The sequence below is a fragment of the Chinchilla lanigera genome, unplaced genomic scaffold (genome assembly GCF_000276665.1).
Source record: "Chinchilla lanigera isolate Chin_1 unplaced genomic scaffold, ChiLan1.0 scaffold00002, whole genome shotgun sequence".
Classification (NCBI taxonomy): domain Eukaryota; kingdom Metazoa; phylum Chordata; class Mammalia; order Rodentia; family Chinchillidae; genus Chinchilla; species Chinchilla lanigera.
Genome location: NW_004955403.1, coordinates 41,834,729 through 41,854,711, shown reverse-complemented (window position 1 = coordinate 41,854,711; position 19,983 = coordinate 41,834,729). Strand labels below are relative to the sequence as shown.

The 19,983-nt window shown below is 37.0% G+C and overlaps 1 protein-coding gene and 1 long non-coding RNA gene across 2 annotated transcripts in view; both read right to left on the bottom strand.

Annotated features, from left to right (window-relative positions):
• Nucleotides 1–6,746: 6,746 nt before the first annotated feature.
• Nucleotides 6,747–12,919, bottom strand: LOC106148379. The gene is made up of 3 exons (XR_001233779.1): nucleotides 12,537–12,919; nucleotides 9,980–10,045; nucleotides 6,747–7,341 (listed from the first exon to the last, which is right to left on the bottom strand). It is a non-coding gene; the product is annotated as an uncharacterized LOC106148379 (long non-coding RNA).
• A 1,560-nt stretch (nucleotides 12,920–14,479) lies between these two features.
• The window catches only part of Naf1 (nuclear assembly factor 1 ribonucleoprotein), a gene marked incomplete in the record, with an annotated part of 35,960 nt that continues 30,456 nt past the window's right edge, over nucleotides 14,480–19,983 (bottom strand). Inside the window, 2 exon segments of the mRNA XM_013513571.1 lie at nucleotides 14,480–15,674; nucleotides 19,502–19,604. Of these exon segments, the coding sequence (XP_013369025.1) occupies nucleotides 15,226–15,674; nucleotides 19,502–19,604 (552 nt within the window).

The window sequence follows — 19,983 nt, the reverse complement described above, 5'->3', positions numbered from 1 at the left end:
AAATAACTCTAGCAACATAAGGTTTTAGTGCTTTCCTTTGTAATTCCTTTTTCTCCAAGTAGAAAGTTAATCTAGAAAGGGTTCAGAGAATACAACCAGATTGAATTATTTCTTCACATACAACTGAAGAATACTTTTTGCTTCAGATATATATATATATATATATATATATATACACACACACACACACACATATATATATGGGTACATATATATGTATATATATAATATTCATAACGAATTTATGCAAAAAACTTCCCTCAAAGTAAAGTGCTTAATTTTGTACTTAAAAAAAAACTAATATAATCTGACTAGACTATACCAAAATTCTGGTGTATAGTCATTATTTATTCACCTTGAGAAAAGACGAAAAATGTATACACTCTGAATTATTTGAGCCTTTAATATTTTGTAGTCTAAACTATTTCAATTTGTATAGGATAAAGAAATCCTTTTAATTGAGGCCTATGATTGTTTAAAGTATTTTAATGAGTTAATGAATAAAATAATGACAGAGTGAACATAGGTGGTAACTAGAAAGACACAGTGGTATAACATATCTGCGGATCCTAGAGGAAGTATAATAGAACTTGCTCTCTGAACTCTTGTTACTGGAAGTAGAAGGCTCTTTCTTCTAAGGGCAGCTAAAACCTGACATCATTTTATGCACAAGGTGGTTTCTAAGAATCAGTGCACATTGTCTCATATATTTAGAAATTGTTGCCATTTTCAGGCTGAGAGTCTGAAAGAAGTTTATAAATGCGATCAGGTGAGGTCTGAACGGGCTGGTACACAAATGTCTGGTGAGGTATGAACGGGCAGGTACATGTGACGCAAAAATATAATTTCTTAACATAGATGAGGCTTTTAAAATACCGAGGAATACTTCACATACTACTTTGGCTTTTACTTGCTAATTGCAACATGTGAGATGGCGTCTTGCCTTTTAAGTAAGCAGACACACAACTCATTAGTGTTAAATGAAAGAACGCTGGTGTAGGTGGCCACACTGGCCATTACCAACACCAACCACCACACCCTTTATAAACATCACCATCTTCACTCCAACGCCAGTGGTAAATGAACTGGGTGTATTCTCTCATTGCTCTGGAAATCTGAGGTTAAACGAAGTGGTATGTACGTGTTTCCATGCATTTCTACTGGTGGTAGAAACGAACAAATTGGAATCAGCCTTTTTTTTTTCTTTTGGTTTTCTATTTTTGTTTCTGTAAACTACATACAGTTTATGGATTTTTTTAAACCCATGGTTGATGAGCTCTAGCCACTTCCTGACATATTTATATTAGTAGTCTTAGAATCAAGAGTCATCATCTCTTGGGATTTATTTATATTTAGAAAAATAGATTAAAGATCTATTCATCTAACTAACTGGCCTCTTTTAGAATTGTGCCATCCGTGGTGTATCTGAGAGCAATTAATGAAATTAAAGAAAAAACCAGGCTTTTATATTCTGGAGGACTAGTGGAAAAACTTTGAGATTAGAGAATTTTATCAACCACACTAACATTTAAGGATGACAAAAACTGAAATCAGATTATTGCAGTTTGCACTGTAAAAATGATTGATGGCAGTGACAAGAGCAGTTTCCACTAATCATAAGATAAGAGCCTGATTAGAACATGCTAAGAGAAAACAGCAGGAGAGAAATTGGAAACTGAGCTTACAAATATTAAGGATTTTTTTAAAGAGATATAATAGTAGTAGCTGGTGAAGTGGGCTAAAAGACAAATTATTATTTTTTAAATTATAAGAGATAATAGCAATTTTCCAATAACAGAATACTGATGAAGTGGGAAGGGTGAATCACTTGCTAGAGTGATTCACATATTAAACCAACCTTATATTCCTGAACTAAATCCTACCTGGGATACTTGGAAATGTTGTAGTATTTTTAATATTTGCTCGGTTCATGTTAATAGCACAAATGTTATGAGCGGTATTTTTATACCTGTGAGATCTGCCTGTAATTTTTCTTTTTTATGGTGTCCTTATCAGATTTGGGCATAAATTTATGTTGATTTAATGAGTAAGTGACATTGTTTCCTCTTTTTCTATTTTCTGGTAAAGTTTGCATTAAATTGTATACTTGTTCCTGAAGTATTTAGTAGAACTCACTGGTAAAGCTCCCTGGGCCTCGAGTAGTCTCTGTTGAAAGATTTTCTTTCTATGTAATTTCTACTTAATAGCTGAGTGATTTCTCTGATATTATTTCTTCTTACTTTTTTTTTTTTTTTTTTTTTTGGTTTTGGTTTTTCTCTGGTACCAGGAACCGAACTCACAACCTTGCACTTGCCAGGCAGGCGCTTTTGCCGCTGAGCTAAATCCCCAGCCCCCTTCTTACTTTATTTTCATGGAAATTTAACTACTTCATTTAAGTTCTTAAATTTATTATGGTAAAGTTATTTTCAGCATCTTCATTTCCATATATATAACATCATGCTTATTTTAACTGTACGGATATATTTGTCAAGCAGATTTTCTTCATAACATCATCACAATGAATTTCAGAGAGTAGAATTACTAGAACCCAGGACATGGAAGAGCTCATAGATTTTACTAAGTAACTCTCTGTGAAGTTTAATACTACTAGTGGTATGGAACAATTTTTTATAGCTTCGGCCTTATATAGCATATACACATATCTCTTTTTACCCATTTTTTGTCAGTTTAATGCACTGAACATAATATTTTACTTAATTTTACTAGCATTTTAGAAGTCATTGGAAAGCTGAGCAATTTGTTTGCAAATTTTTACTATTTAGATATGTTTTGGTAAATTGACTGACATATTCTGTGGATTACATCATATTAATTTAAATGACTGTAGTGGATTGAGAACTGGTGGTCAATTTATAACCCCCAGCTCAACTGGGTGTGGAAGGCCCATGTGGGGATTGTTGCCAGCAATGTAAGAGGCAGAACTGGAGAAGTAGTAACGCTGTTGGGAGCTGGTAGAAGCTGTAAGGAGCTGTTGGTTCTGTTGGAGGAGCTCCTCATGCTGGCTTTCCTGATGAACTTGGCTGTTTTCATCCTCCGAGGAGCTCGGGACCTCTTTGGCACTGAGAATAGCTTTGGTTCACTTTGGGGAAGCTCTGGTCCTCACCTAGAACATCACTTCCTGGCTCCAGAGGGGTAGATTGTGCACTGCCAGTCTCCGGGAGAAGCTTGCTGCCCTAGCTTTTCTGATGGGAACTCAGCCATCCTGATCATTGGAGGAGCTCGGGACCTCACTGTTGCTGAGGATGGCTGTGGTACCTTTCATGGGAGCTCTGGTTCTTCTGAGCTTCACTTCCTGGCTCCAGTGTAGCACCCTCAGCCTGCTAGCACATATCCTTCATCCCGCTGGCACAGACTTTCTAGGTTCCACCACTGATCTCTGGGCCTTCCCAGCACAGATCCGTGAAACAGGCCTGCATGATATGTTGTCATGGGCTCTGGGCCTCCAGTTGGATTCATGGGAGGCATTGCTATGAGCTCTAGGTATTCAGCTGGACTCATGTAGGACATTTTCGTAGGATCCAGGCCCTCAGCAGGATTCCTTGGTCTTGGTGTGTGGACAGATTTCCTGCACATTTTGTATAGTGTTCTTTGGGTGATTATTATAAATAATGATATAAAATATGTGTCCTGTATTATGTATTGTTTCCCCTTGCAAAAATATCCCCCAAACCAACACAATGACTAAACAGGCAAAATCTTTTTTCTTTTTTTTGCAGGAGGGATGTACCAGGAATTGAACTCAGGACCTTGTGCTTGTCAGGCAGGCGCTTGTGCCACTGAGCTATATCCCTGGCCCTTAAATAGGCAAAATTTGCAAATAGAAAAATGTCAGTTACTTTTGGCCAAGCAGTGTTACTAACAGGATATAGTATTCGTTCTTATTTAAAATACTACAAGTTGTACATTTTTAAAGTGTGGGTGAATGTAACAAACTTGTGTTGCTGGCTATTTCACGTAACTCTTTATCAATTCTATTCATAGTAATCTATTCCTATAACCAATATGGAAAGTAAAACAAAAGGCTACATATAAATATTTGCCAAATTATTATGTGAGTTAATATCATTATGATTATCAAGTTGTTTCTTTAAAGTAAAATTGCCTACTCTAAAATAAATTTAAAAATTAACACTTAACTGGTGCTCTCAATGCAGATCTTAGAAAGTTAAGTTGTTGTTGAAAACATTTTTAAAAATTGATACATACATCAACAGATACATCATTATCAGCATTTGGCTGATACTGGAGTTGGATAATGTTGAAAACATGTATACTAATTTACAAAGCAATCTAGTTTCTTCCTAATTACATCAATTTTTTTAAACTAATTTTAAAAAAAAAATTCAATTTTCAAATAATTCCTTTAATAGATACTAGAATGTTATGAAGTTAGAACCCAGTGGAGTACGCATGAATAAAATGTTGGAAATGTGCAGCTTAATTATGAAACTGCCATCATAGGGACCCTTATTATGGCCTCTTGAGAAACACAAGTCAACATTATGAGGATACGTTTAAAATTATATCAATGACCTTGAATTGTTTTTTAAGTGTGTGTTCTAAATTAAGGCATATGTGTCACTAAATATGTGCTGATAAACTCCAAGGAGAATTTCTTAGCACTATTGTTTCTTCATTTAATGTTTTTATTTTTGTAGTCTCTCTCTCTACTGGGAGTACTACGGATTAAAACTTGGCAGTGAAATACCTCCTTCAGGCTTTTGTACTTTTTATTTTGAGACAAGGTCTCACTAAATTGCTAGATTGTCCAGGCTGGGCTGAACTTGTGATTCTCCCATCTCAGCCTCTCAGAGTGCTGGGATTATAGGCATTCGCCATCACACTGGCTATTTTCGTAGACTTTGTAGTAACATTGCCTTTTCTATTATTCAATTTTGATTTTTTAAAATCTTGTGGTTTATTATTGCCTTGTGAAGTAGCCTAGAATGGTGGTTATAAACTTGGACCTCAGAATCAGACCACACTCCATTCAGTAGGATTTCATCAACTGCTAGTTGTAAGAAACAGCAGTCTTAATACAAATCCACGTTTTCTTGCTTTGTCACATAATAGTTATTTGCTACCTCAAAATGCTGCTGTGAAGATTAAAAGATAATAAACGTGCAAAATGTTCCTTTTTTCATAAAAAAGGAACAACCTACCTAGTGACTTAGAACATAAGACCAAGACATTTTATATGGCTTTCTTCCTTCTCTCTCCTGCCCTAATGTTGCAAGTCCTGCCAATTTACGTGCCTACAACTTCTACATACTCATTTCCCACTTTCCCAACTAATAAATCCTCACCATCACCCTTTACACTGTTTTCATCAATAATTCCTCATCTGTCTCTTTACTGCTGCCCCTCCAACTCATTCTCCAGGAAAATGACATTTCCAAACATGGAACAAAATATTTCAGAAACCTAGTATGCAAACATGTAGCCAGGACTCCCCATTACTTTCCGAATAAAGTCCAAACTCCTTGGCAAGATTCCCAAAGCTGTCCGCTGTCTGGCTTTTAGTTGCATTCCAGCTTCAGCAATTATTTTCTTCCATTCCATCTCTAAATGCTTTTCATCCATCGTATCTGTCTGCTGGTTTGAAAACTTAGTGAGCTGTTTTGTAGTTCCATAGCTTTCCTCAAGTTTATCTCTTATTTTTATGACTCAGTCCCAGGAACATTTTCTCTGACTTATTTCCCTATTTTATTCCTTTTCCCTTCCCTATCCATCTCATCTATGCTCTCACTATAGCCTGTACAAACATATATTTGTATGATAGCACCTGGTGTCCTTGTTTGTATATTTGCTACTATTGTACTCTGAGTTGTATCCTTAGCATCAAATAAAATAATAAGCACAAAAGTTCATTGAATAAATGATGAAAATTTAATGGTACTCTAAAACCAATTTTACTGTGCTGGTTTATTAAACGATTAACAGAAAATTGTATGCATTTCTCTACCAGCCACTCCAAGATATTTACAGTTATGTGCTTTCCGTATTTTTTTTGTATTTTGCAAGTAAATCTAGCATATGGCCTCTAGTGGCTTCTTCATTCTAGAGCTATTTTACAAAGTAAAGAAAACCTGGAGGGAAAAACAGCTGTTGAAATATCAAATCCTCCCTTCTTATTCTTCATTTTTTAATGCCTTGGACTCATATATAGACATATAAAATCATCCATTATTCTCTACAGTGTATAAAGGTCCTCATTCTAAACAGTATCTTTACAGATAAAGTAACATGAATTATAATGTTGCTGGAAGATTGGCAAAGAAATCAACCCAAAAATCGTGCAATGGATTTATTATTCTTAACAAAGGGTTTGGCAGTCATATTTTGATATCATCTGAAGTCTCACTTTAAGCAAATTTTATTATCCTGGGGAAAACTATCATTTTGTTGTTCTAAAATGCTATGATTTCCAAATCAGACTGGATAAAGCCCTCTCAAAGCAAGTTTCAGAAGGTCATTATGCTAAATAAAATATGCCAGGCTCAGAAAGATAAGTTGTACATGATCTCACTTATATGTGGAATATTAAAAAAAAACTGCCCTGATAGACATTTAGAGTAGAATGATGATTACTGGAAACTGGGGCTGGGAAGAGTAGGGGTGCGTAGGGAAGAGTAGGGGTGCGTAGGGAAGAGTTGACCAATGGTGTCTTAGTTGCTTTGTCATTGCTGGGACAAAACACTCAACACCCACAATTTAAAGGAGGAAAGGTTTATTTTAGCTCATGGTTTATAGAGGTTTCTGTCCATCTTCGGTGTTCCAAAGGGGGATGGCAGAGGGGAAAGAGGATGGCGTGGAATGGCAGGCAAAAGGTGGTAAGCAGCGAGCCTCCCTTTCCCTTTTATTCTGTCCAGGCTAGGAGCCTTTTGGATTTTGCCTCCCATACCAAGTGTGGGCCTTCCCATTATCCACCCCCAGAACTGTGCTAAGCCATTCAGTGCACAGCTGGGTTGGGGCCAGCACACCCTGATAGATAGATGAATGAAAAACATGAGAGACCGAGAATACCTTTGTTGGGAGTCCAGGTGACTTTACCACAAAGGAGTGAATGTCTGAAATGAGTGAAACCCTCAGATTTACTGAGGAATAACAAAGGCACAGAGTTCTGCTGAGCACAGAGGTTTGTTTTAGGTAGCAAGGCAGGCAAGCAAGGCAGGGTGACAGTTTGGCTGAATAATTAACTTACCTGATTTTCCCCAGGAGCTTCCTTGTTTTCGCCTTAAGGGCCATCTCTGTGCGAATTAGCAAAACATCTCATCTTCAAGATGTTTTGGCTCCTCAGAGTTAGCAGTCTTCTACCTCCTGAATCAACCCAAGCAGACATTGACACATGGGGCATTACAAGGAACTCCACAATGGACTAATTTAGTGAACACACACCCTTAATCCATATTCACCCACCCTAAATCTGCCACCTCTAAAACTGTCCACCTATGAGTGCATGACGCTTTAGGGGGCCATCTAGCTACAAATCATAGGAAAGGAGTGCTAAATTATAAAACTGTGGTGTGCTATATTGCACAGTAGGGTGACTATCAATATAGATAATGTACCGTACAGAGTGATATTTCAGTTCATGAACTTCATTTTTTGCCACAATTCTGGTCACAAACCAAATTGGACAAGAACTAAATCAAATTTCCCCCTAAGGTCAACACTGAATTTGATTTGGTGCTCATCCAATTCAGTTTGTGATGAAAATCATGGGAAGAATTAAGTTTGTGAACTGAGATACCCCTGTACTTCAAGTAGCTAGGATTCTGCCTGTTTTTACTATTTAAAAAAATGATAGTCTGTTTAACTTGATTTAAACATTACACAAAATATATGTGATGATTAAACTTGGCTGGCCATCTTGACTGGCTTGGGAGCTCCCTAAGGGATCACTAAAACATTTCAGGATGCGTCTGGGTAGGTCTGAGGGTGTGACCCTGGGGACTATACCTGCTTCCAGGTCCTATCCTCTCTGACTCTCTTCTCCTGTGCTCCACTTCCTGGTTACCAGGCTGTGAGCAGCTTTGCTCCATCATGCTTTTTCACATGTTCCTGCCATGGAGCCAGGTGACCATGGCCTGAACCTCTGAAACTGTGAGCCAAAATAAACCTTTTTTTCTTTAGGTTGCAACTGTCAGGCATTTTATCTCAGCAATAAGAAAGCTGATCAATACAGGATAGATGTACAGAAATATTACATGATACACACCCTTGATACACAATTTTTATGTTTTTATGTATTAAAAAACAGATTTAATTCTGAAGTGTTCCAAAACAAAAACCTGAATCCATTCTGCATTGATGTTTCTGAGCCACTCTGAAAGACAGCTGACCTGGATTTCTGTGTTGAAATAGGTTTATGATATCCTAAAAGTATTTTTAAGTCATTAAATAAAAATTGTCACTCATCATCTGGAAATAGCTCATATAAGCGTCTATATTTAAAAACACAAAGGAGAATCTCAGGGGTGATGAATCAGCAAGAAGTATCTGGAAACATGATTTCAATGGCTGTCTCTTAAATATCTTTTGTGTGCTAGGAAACAGATGTGACCAAAAAGTGCTGGCCCTCAAGGAGATAATACTCTGAAAGGGATGATCAGTAAATTACAATAAAATGAGTGCTGTGACATGCCTGTAGAGTACTTAATGAGAACTGAAGTCTATGCTTATATTGTATTTGCATTCAAAACAGAAAAAAAAATATTTTAAATGAGCATTTTTAATGGGTACTGTTGCTTGCCTATACCGGGAGCAAGCAAGAAGTGTCTTGCCCAGTGCAGATAGCTGTATGAATGTGTGCTTTGTCTAGATCTTTGTGAAAACTACCAAATACTAGTTATCATGACTGAATTCACTTTTATGTAAAGGTAACTTACCTATCTTGCTTCCTAAAGCAAACACTGTCCAACTGTGGGAGTTACATACAATCTTCTAGGCCTTCTGCTCAGTGGAAATGGAAAGAAGTCTTTGCAGTTAGGCCTGAAAGAATGGTTTCATTCTAGTCTTGCCTTCATTTCGCTTCTTTTGGGAAAACTTTTCTGGATGACTTTGTGTATTCTACTAGAGCAGTGATGGTGAACACTTTAGAGCTTGCAATGATAACAAACAGCCCACTGCACATGCATGCCATAAGTTTGCCACCACTGCAATAAGAGTCTTTTTTCATTTTTTTTCTTTTTAGTATTTGTAGCATGTCCTCGCATTTTATGACTATGTTCAAATTTTACTCTATCACATATGCCTGGAATGGGCTCTGTAAAATGGAGACAAACTTCTTAAGCTGAAGTTAGGACCCCTTTTAATGGAAGAATTATTTCCCATTTTTAGTCTAAATTAAAATTAAATCCCCTACCAGGAAGAAGCATACATGCTAGACATTTTCTAGATATCTAAGACCATTAAATATTTTCTCTATTTCTGGTTACAGTCATTCAAAACTATTTCATACACAGCTATTGAAACCCAACATTATGTAGGACAGTTTTTCTTTAAAGAGGTTCACAGATATTCTTGCAGATACAACATTCTGTAAGAAACTGAAAAAAAAAAAATCCACAGAATAAAATTTATTTGTTTAATCCAATGTTTCCCAAACTGTGGTTCACATATATTCTTGGGTGCCTATAACAATTCTCTTTAAAAAGATTTGTGCATTGTCAAATCTGAGAATCATTTATATTTTATACCTGCTTCAAAAGTGGGTAACATTAGGAGAGATTCTGCTTTTTTGTCTCCAGACTTATTTTCTTCTATTAATGTATTTTTGAAAACAAGACGAAAGTTGTAAACCCTCTCTCCTAGAAAACTGAAGAAGACAGAGATTTTTGCTGGAAGACACTGAGGGCAAACACCCCAGATTAAGAGCCGTAAGAATTCACACTAACCTAACACAAGAGATTTTGTATTCATTCTGGGCCTTGTGATACAGTATTTCTCTTCTTACCAAGATGAAGTATCTCTGAAAAATGTGATTCCATAATTTCTGCCAGGTATCCTTGGACAGTGTTTTCTGTGGAAGAAGAGGGAGATAATATGAAAAAAAAAAATGTAGGAAGTACTATATACCACGGTCTACACTGGATTGAAACACATGAAACTGTGATCTTGTAGGCAATTTCATATGGTTCAAAGTAATAGCACTTGATTGCATTAATAAAATTAATGTCTGCAGCTATTTTCTTCTCCCTTTACTTTTCTATCCATTATCTTGCTGAACAGAATTCATTTTGAACTCATATTGTCACCAATAAATATATCAGCAATTATAGTCAAAAACCAAGTGTTACGGAAAATTAAGCATTTGCTTTGAATAAATCAGACACTAAGACACCAACCATAATTGAGTCTGACAGTGCCAAATCATGTCTGAGATAAATACATAATCAGATATTTGCAAGAGTTGTGGAAAGGGCAGAGAACAAATGTGTTCCAGCACTCCTAGATGTCATGGGAGCACAAAATAAAAGGCTCAAAGAGGCCCAATACGAGGTTTTGCATACTGTTCTGGTTATTGGTACTAAGAACACTGATTCATCTCTACCTTTCGAACACTACAGAGCACAATCACCTATCACATTTTAATACTCTACACTAATAGATTTTATGTCTTTGTATTTGTCCTATTTGAGTCATATCTCTTGATAAATACAATCTCTGGCCCATCCATCCCCAGTACAAATGAAAAGCTTTCACTACATGAGCAAGGTCAATTTGTTCTATTTGATGGATGGAATGATGTGACTATAAGGTACTGAACAACCAAATTCTGCCTAACAATTAGGCTTTTTCTACTAGCCTTCAAAAATATACATGAATAAATGAATATAAATTATACAGCTATGCATATAATTTCTATTGAATGTGCAGAAGAGAATGTTTAATATTTTTCTTCATCGCCTGTTTTCATTAAACATTTTATCATATGTACCTTGTTTCCAGGACACTAAATAACTGTTCATATCTAATTCACTAATAATGAAAATTTAGGCATTTGGCGGAGAATCAAAAATAAGATGCAATGTCATTACTGACAGTAGTTTTTTAAAAGTATTTTGATAGTATTAAGAAAGTATTTTTTCAATTTAATTTTCAGTCACAGTGTAATAAATGTTACTTTGGTTTTCTAGAATATGACTTCATATAATCCATATACATAGGAGGTATCATTCATATCCTAATTTATATCCACACATACTTAGGATCAGGATAGGTCACAGAATGATTAAGATTAGACTTCTGAGATATTGGCAAAACTGCAGAAAAGGACACAAATGTACGGGTTTTTTCTCTTTGATCCTGAAAGCACTAAATTATAGTGTAACTGCAACATTACCTTATCATCATCATATTCTCATGAATATAGTCCTCTATTTTGAAAGTATTTTCCACCTGTTATTCAACTAAAAGCATCTAATTTACATATTAAGATTTCAGAGCTTATGATCAGTGGTAAGCATACATCAGAACAAATATTTTATAAACACACAAATATTTTATACACAATTTATTCTACGTGTTAATCTAGCTTTTTAACTTTCTAAAGGATCTCATATCTAGCAAAATACTGTACTTTCCCAAACAACTGTAGAAGCGCATGAGTATTTTTAAAATTACTATGAGTATGTGTAGATAGTGTCCTAACAATTTTTTTTTTTTTTTCTGGTCATTTTGAGACAGAGTCTTGCTATGCAGCTCAGGCTGGCCTTTAGCTCATTTTGTAGCCCAGGCTGGTCTTGAACTCACAACAATCCTCCTGCCTCAGCCTCCCCAGTGCTGGGATTACGGGCGTGTGTGTGTGTGTGTGTCCATTTAAACTACCCTAAGACCTTAGCTAAACAGATTGGGAAAGAGTGACAATAAACAAATACGGAATTATTTCTCCTCTTTTGCTTATATTCCAAATAGAAGATTCAGAGGTGGGACTGCCTTTTCTACAACAGAAATAATTCAATGATGGAAAGTTGTGTAGAAAACTAAAAAACATTAGGTTCAGTTAAACATATTGTCCTAAAATTTACAAAGTAAATTCATAAAGTTAAACTCAAATGCCAGCTGCTCCTATTGAAAGATGCACATAAATGATACATCACATTTGGGATTCTCCAAACAGTATGCTATTTTGTGAAACCTTGATTTTAAAAAAAACTAAGACTTTTACTACTTGGAGATCTTAAATACTACTTCATATTTATTAATTAGTTTAAAATTCCAATAAACTGGAACTTGGACTTTACTCATTTCTTACACACCAAATGGCCTCAAGTTTTAAAAATGTACTTGGTGTTCACCAGCTCTAACCAAGCCAATAAAAAAAAGGTAGGATGGAAAGTAGCGGGGGTGGGAAGTGACAAATCAGAATGTGAGTGGGAAAGTGGCGAATGAGTAAGCACACTATAGACAAGTTATCTGCTAGGGCTTAGATCTAGAGTGTCTGCCAAATGCCTCGTGTTCAGAAGTGCCACTCAGGAAAATGACTGGACTATGCAGGTGATGGAGCTGACCTGCTATTCCGAGGAGGGTCTGTGCAGCAGAGGCAGGTCCCCGGGTGTGATGTGGGAGAATCTCCCTCCCTTCTGCCTCCTGGCCCACAGGATAGGAGCAGCTCTCCCCTGCGGCAGGCCCTTCCGTGATGCCATTTCTGCATCAGAGTCTTCCAATGAGGGACTAAAACTTCTGAAACTGGAAGCCAAAATCTCTCTCCTCCTTTACGTGGCGAGTTGTCAGGTATCGTGTCTCAGCAAGGAGGAAAGTGACTAATCACTATGGACCTATCTTTCTGTAAAAGGAAGGAGTTATTCATCTTAATAAACCAAATATATTAGCATAGGAAGCAATTTTAATTCTACCTGTAGACATGAAAAGGCAACTATTTATATGTAACTAGGTGAAGTTTCTTATCATAAGTAAAAGAACAATATAAAAATTCTCTATTCAAAGAAAAACTGCACACACCAAATTCTAAGTACTTACCTTTGCATCATCTAAGTTTAGGAATATGTGACCGTATGATTTTAAAAGCAACGTAAGATTGAAGTGGGGATAATTACCCAATTTTTTTTTCAGTTAGTGTCTTAGTCTATGTTTACAGCTGTAACAAAATCCATACACTGTATAGTTTATAAACCACAGAAATGTACTTTTCACAGTTCTCAAGGCTGGGAAATCCAACATGGAGATGCCAGCTTGTCTGGTATCTGAAGAGGGATGCTCTTTGCTTCCAAGGTACCTTTTTGCTGCACCCTTTAGAGCGGAGGAACATGAGACCTTAGAATCTAGTTTCCTGCAGTCATTTAGTAAAACACTAACCCATTGATGAGAGGGAAGCACCATGATCTGAGCACATCCCCAAGAGCCCAACTCAGCACCACCACAACGGGGTTTAAGTTTAAGCACACGAATTTCGAACGGAACAGGTTAAAACGATGACAACTGGCTCCCTCAAACTCCAAAGGACAATGCAGTTGACAAAGTATATCTCCAAGACAAAAATATAGCAAGTGAGAGGCTAAAGATATTTTGTAGCTATGGTAATATGTTTGCCCTAAAGTATTTGCACACTAAGAGTAAGCCCTGCAGTTAGCTACCTGGGTTAGTTATCAACTATTAAATTCAAATTTGAAAATAAATACCTAAGAATGTTAATTTTTAACACAGTTTCCCAGGGTATTTCTAGGAACCTCCAAGTTCAAAAGCCCTGAACTAAATATAGAAAGGAAGAAAAATCGGGATTAAGTGATAAAATTTAAGTGAAAGCAGGTATTGAATGGTACAATTCAACTCTCTATTTCTTTAGACACTAAATATCCTGTGTCAGATGGCCAGCATGACTTAGAGAAATTACAAAGGGTGTGGGGAGTTTTCCAGTGTTTTTAGATATAATTGCATTAAATTCTACAACAGAATACAAACCAAAAAAACTTCTGTTTACCATAAACTATGAAGGTAACTCATAAAGAGAAGCAGCAAACACATTCCAAGAAAGAATAACGAAGAACTCGCACACACGGCAAAGTCACGGCTTCCCCGGGCAGAGCTTCTCAACTTGTGTACTATGGATCGTCCAGTCCTCGGTGCACAGGGAGGCAAAGTGACACTAATACGATCAGAACACACTGGCTTGTGACGAACGGTCTCCAAATCCATTCAGTACGCCAAACATTATTTTCTAAGTGTGCAAGGAATGAAAAATTAGGAAGCGCCAACTTAATGGAACATGTTAATCTAGGAAGCAAGAAAGCTAGATTCAACTCCTTATCATCTCAACGCATAAGTGACCTTAATTGAATCACTGAGCCTCCTAGGAACCCTTAGCTAGGCTCCTTGTTTATTAAATGACACACAGTTTAGGTGACTCTGAAAGCCTCTTCTGGTTCTAAAGTTCTGGAATTTCCTTTACACTTACAATCAAAGACATAAAAATATTAGTCACCATTTAACAAAAAACTCAAATTCATTCATTCAGTAAATATTTATTAAGCATCTAATCCGTGCCAAGCATGTAAAAATATGTGAGACAGAAGACAATGATCCCTCAATACACCTTAGCGTTAAAGTTGTTAAATAGCAAAGCTTTCAGAATAGTACGTAAACAACTGGAACTCTGCATAGATAATGGAAAACTACAAATAATTCATTAATATTAACTTTAACTAGAGACTCTGCCAATATATAGTTTTTCTCCTCTATACTTTTCACTCTTTTTTTTAAAAAAAGGGGGTTAGGGTTAATTACTGCTACATGACACCACAGTAAAAATAAATTCTGAAAGTGTAAGATTATAAAAATAGTTTACAGACTCTTAATAGGGCTTCAACATCTTGTTTTTCAGATTTTACCAGAAAAGGCAATCAACATTCAATACAGTTTAATCCATGATGGAACCTGCTCCATGTCCATTACCATATATACTGTTTTATGGGTGGGAGTACAGGAAAGCATGATTCAAAGTTGTAATTAAATACAGTATTACATAATTGGATTTACTTCCAAGAATTCGAGCTAAAATTTTCATATGAATACAATTTCACAAAAGTTACAAATATATATCAACTTACAACTGAATCATTTAATATTTTACAGTGTTTGTAAAAATCTAGCTCTGTAATTACTTTTCTTTTAAAAAAGCAAAAAACAAAAACCTTACATATATACTAGGAAAAGTCCATCGTTCTCTGGAAATGATGCATGCCCCTAATAGTAAGGTCCAAAATGAGAAGCACTACTATCTCCAGGAGAGGGTGGGGGAGGCGGCGGTGGAGGAGGAGGAGGCGGAGGCAGGGAGTACGGTAAGTTGAGCATTGGATGAGGTGCCATGTTGGCTGCAGCCCAACCCATGTTCACAGATGGGGGCGGCGGTAGTGGTGGCGGGAGTGAAAAGTTATGCATGTCAAACACTGGAGGAGGAAAGGGATACTGTGGCATCACAGGACCGTCTTGTCCCTGTGGTGGAAATCCCGAAGTCTCCTGAGATACCATATGTCCTGAGTTATAGAAGTGCTGAGGTGGAGGCCTGCTGTGGCCAGGTCGAGGGTATCTGCCCCTGGAAAATCCTCGTGAGAAATGTCTGCTGTGATAGACTTTTGAATGCTCTGTAGAGCTATAAGCATTCCAATTCTGATGTACTTCAGCAAAATCTTCACCTTTGAGAGGGGGAAAAAATACATCAAAGCAAAATTACAATTAGGTGTACTATGTCAAAAAAGCAATGTCAAAAATTTTAATAATGCCTTTTCTTTAATTACTAATATAAGGCTGTTTAAAATAAACAAATTGAAAAGGCAAACTTAAAGCTAAAGATCAGGAAAAAGCCTAGCAAGACAGAAAACATTTTAGAAAATAACTCCAGCCAAATACCATAGAGAAAAAACTGCAGCACCATCACTAGCTACCCTCCCAAAGGCTGCAAGCCTGGACTTCTACCAGCAAAGGCCTGGATGAGGTGCCCAGCACTCCCACCACCAGGGCTGTGAGCAGGGTGAGCCAGGTGCCAGTAACAAGGCCTCCTGGCAACAATAGTGAGGAGAACATGGAAACCTAAGCTTGTACTTTTACCAGCAGCTGCATGCTTTCTCCCCTCGTGCACTGGGGTCATGTCAGTGAGGACTAAAGCCTTCCCCACTGCTCTGTGTTAAAGAGGCCAAGCTCTGCTGGTGTCAGAGGACAGTGGCTCCTGCCTGACCTGGTGGGAGTCATAACATCTATCCTTGCGCAGCAGTAACGGGACATCGCTTATCCTGCAGTATCAGTAAGAGGGAAGCTGGACTTCAGTTCACCCTCTCCCTCTCGAAACAGTATAGTATGTGAAAAACAAACCAACCTGTTCTAAGCAGACTTATATATGCTCTGAGGTCTTATAACAAACAAAACAACCACATTTTAACAAAAACTGACTCAACATAAAGCAAATAGATTTCAAACTCAGTGAAAGAAAAAAATCAACCAAGGCAACATGAAGATGTTAGAATTAACTAAGAAAGATAATGTAGTCATATGCTTCAACAAGAAATTATGAACACTACAAAATGAAAATTACAACATCTCAGATAAAAACAGAAGAAAAACAGACATTTTAGGAATGAACAACATAATAATCAAAATTACACACTCAGATGAACAATACCAAGAACAACGCTGGAGGGCTGATATACCTGACTTTAAGTCTTACCAATGGTAGTAACAGTGAAATACTGGTGAGAGAAAACACAAACAGACAAACGGGACAGGACAGAGCCCAGAACCAGACCCACAAAATATAACCCACAGCTCTCTGACAAGGAAGGGAAGTTATGTAATGAGGCAAAGGTGGTTTCTCAACAATTGTTGCTGGAACAACTGGAGCTCCATATGCAAAAAAGAATCTAGACTCAAGCCTTACCCCTTTACAAGAACTCAAACTGTATCACAAACCTAAATATAAAATGCAAAATTATAAACCTCCTCAAGAGTTTTATAGGGGAAGAGGTAGATGACCTTGTGTTCATGGTAACTTTTAAGACAGGACATCAAAGACATTACTTAAAAAGAATTGATAAACTGAATTTCATTAAAATTAACAGTTTATGTTCAGTGAAAGATACTGGCAAGGCAATGAAAACAAAAGCAACTGTCTGAGAGAAAATATCCGTAAAGACATAAAAAACTACTGCAAAAATACACAAAGACCCCTTAAAACTAGTAAGAAAAAAATCTGATGAAAAATGGGCCAAAGAATTTGGGCTCTCAGCAAGGAAGAGACACTGATGGTGACAAGCACATGAACAGATGTCCTATGTCACGCCATCAGGGAAATGTAAAGGAAAACAATGAGATGCCACTGCTCACCTAGAGAGCTACTGAAATTCCTGTAAAAATCCCAGAAAAACCTTTTGCTGTCACAGAGAAGATAATTCTGAAATGTATATACTGAAGGCAAAAGAACTAGAATAGCTAAAATAATTTTGAAAAAAACAGTAAGGTACCAGCTATCCTTCTCTCCAATTTCAAGACCTGCTATATAACTACAATAATCAACACTGCTTTACAGACACATCTTTCAGTGAAATAAAATCCAGAACTCAGAAATAGGTCAACACAAATACAGCACTGACTTCTGACTAAGGTTATAAAGCAATTCATTTTAGGAAATATAGCTTTTACACAAATGATACAGAAATATTTACATATTTATATGCAAAAGAGTGACCACTGATCAAAACTTCTCATCCTATTGAAAATTTAACTTAAAATGGATCATGGCTGTAAAATGCACAACAAAAGCTTACAAAAAGCTTCAGTGGAAAAAGATAAAACAGGATCCATAGGTAGGCAGAAAGTATTAGATTTCATAAAAAGAAAGCTGAAGGGGCTGGGGATTTAGCTCAGTGGCACAGCACCTGCCTGGCAAGTGCAAGGTTGTGAGTTCGATTCCCGGTACCAGAAAGAAAAAAAAAAAAACCATAAAAAGAAAGCTGATAAACTGGGTTTCCTTAATTTTTTTTTCTGCAAGAAACCTTCTTAAGAGAATGCTTATCTGAAAGAAGTTATATAGAAACCACATGTCTTACAGAGGACCAGTATCTAAAACATATTTTTAATAAAAGAAATACAATCAGAAAATGCAAAACACATATGAAAACAAACATCTTTAGAGAAGATACACAGGAACAGAGCAGATGAACACAAGAAGAGATGCTCAGTATCGCTAGCCACTAGGAAAATGCAAATGAAACCCACAATTAGGTATCACTCACTACATACAGAAAATCTAATGGCAACATCTAAAGCTGGTGAGAATAGAAAGAAACTGAGTCACCTGGATACAGCTGATGAGAACGTAAAATAATATGGCCCTGGAGGAAAACCAGCACAGAAGCTGACAAAATTAAGGTTGCGATGCAATGTCATACAATGCAGTAACTGCACGCTTGCCTATTCGTGCCAGAGAAATGCCAATTAGTTTTTACACACAAAAAACTGTACATTAATATTTACAGCAGCTTTATTCTTAAATTGCAGAAAATGGAAACAAATTAGATGTCCTTAAGGGTTAACAATCCGTGGCACACTCCCACCATGAAACAGCACTGTGTAGTAAAAAGGAACACACTACTAGTACGTGCAACCTGCGTGGATCTCCACAAAGTATGCTCGGGGGCAAAAGCAAATCCCCAGTCGTAGCATATGCGTGACTTCATTATGTAACATTGTTTCATTAAAAAGAAAAAGTTAGTATTTTTTACTGGAATATGTATGCAACACACAAAATTGACACTTGTTCTGGGGGATTGGTACATATATTAATTATTTTTCATCCCCTTTCTTGAAATGACAAAGTATAATAGGGAAATGGAGAACAGACAGGTGGCGGACCCAAGCTGACAGAGTACAGAAGAAAATGAGCAGAGGCAGCAAGCACGCAACTTGCGGTGACGGAAACTTTACCCATCCTGAACGTATCAGTGCCAGTGGTCCTGACTGTGATGCTGTATTTTTAAGTTCTGCAAGCTGTTGCAAGTGGAGCGAAGAGGGTAAAGGGCACACAGCACCTCTTCTACTGTTTCTTACACTGTATGTGAATTTACAATTACCTCGCAAAAAGTTTGGAAATATTAGGAAAAGTCTGATAAAAAGGAACATAGGTTAAAACAAAACAACCCCCGCATGATGTGGGATATTAAGCAGTACACACGATTAAATTCGAACACGCAAAAAGGTTTCTTCAGGTAAAAGTGCTGATACGCACAAACAACCCAAACAAGGCCTTGCTTGTCTGTTACTCCTGGAAGACATTTTACAGCCTTAGTCTCATAAACCACCACTGCCTCTTATTCGCAATTCTCCCCTACCAACTCTCGTGCTGTGTTACCACCTCCCATGCTAGCCAGATGTGAGATAAAAGCGCCCCAGACGTTCTCTGCGGTTTTATTACTGATAAGGTCACACAGATAGAAATGAAGATGAAGGATAACTATATACTGCATTCACTCACCTGGCTCACTAAATTCGGATTTTAGTTTCTTCCGACCTTGAATCTGAGATTTTTTCCTCTGTTTGGCTTCTTTTTCTTTTTCATCATCACTGAAATCTAATGCCTTGCAGATAAAAGTATACAGATTGTGTTACACAGACTTGCAATTCCATAGTACATACTCTGGGGTGGGAATAAATCTGTTCTTTACCAACTGACATGGAAAACCATTTGCCTGTTTCAATACTTACTATTACCTATGAATACCTGAGTTAATTATATGAAGTCTGATCAGCAAACACAGAGCACATTAAATTTAAGAAAAAACTTCTTAGGCACCAGGGATGTAGTGGCACAGCGCCTGCCTGGCAAGTGCAAGGCTGTGAGTTCAATTCCCAGTACCAAAAATAAAAATACAAAATAAATAACAAATAAATAAATAAATAAATAAAACCTTCTTAGAGTAAAAGGCACATTACCACTAACCCCCTCTATATATTCCT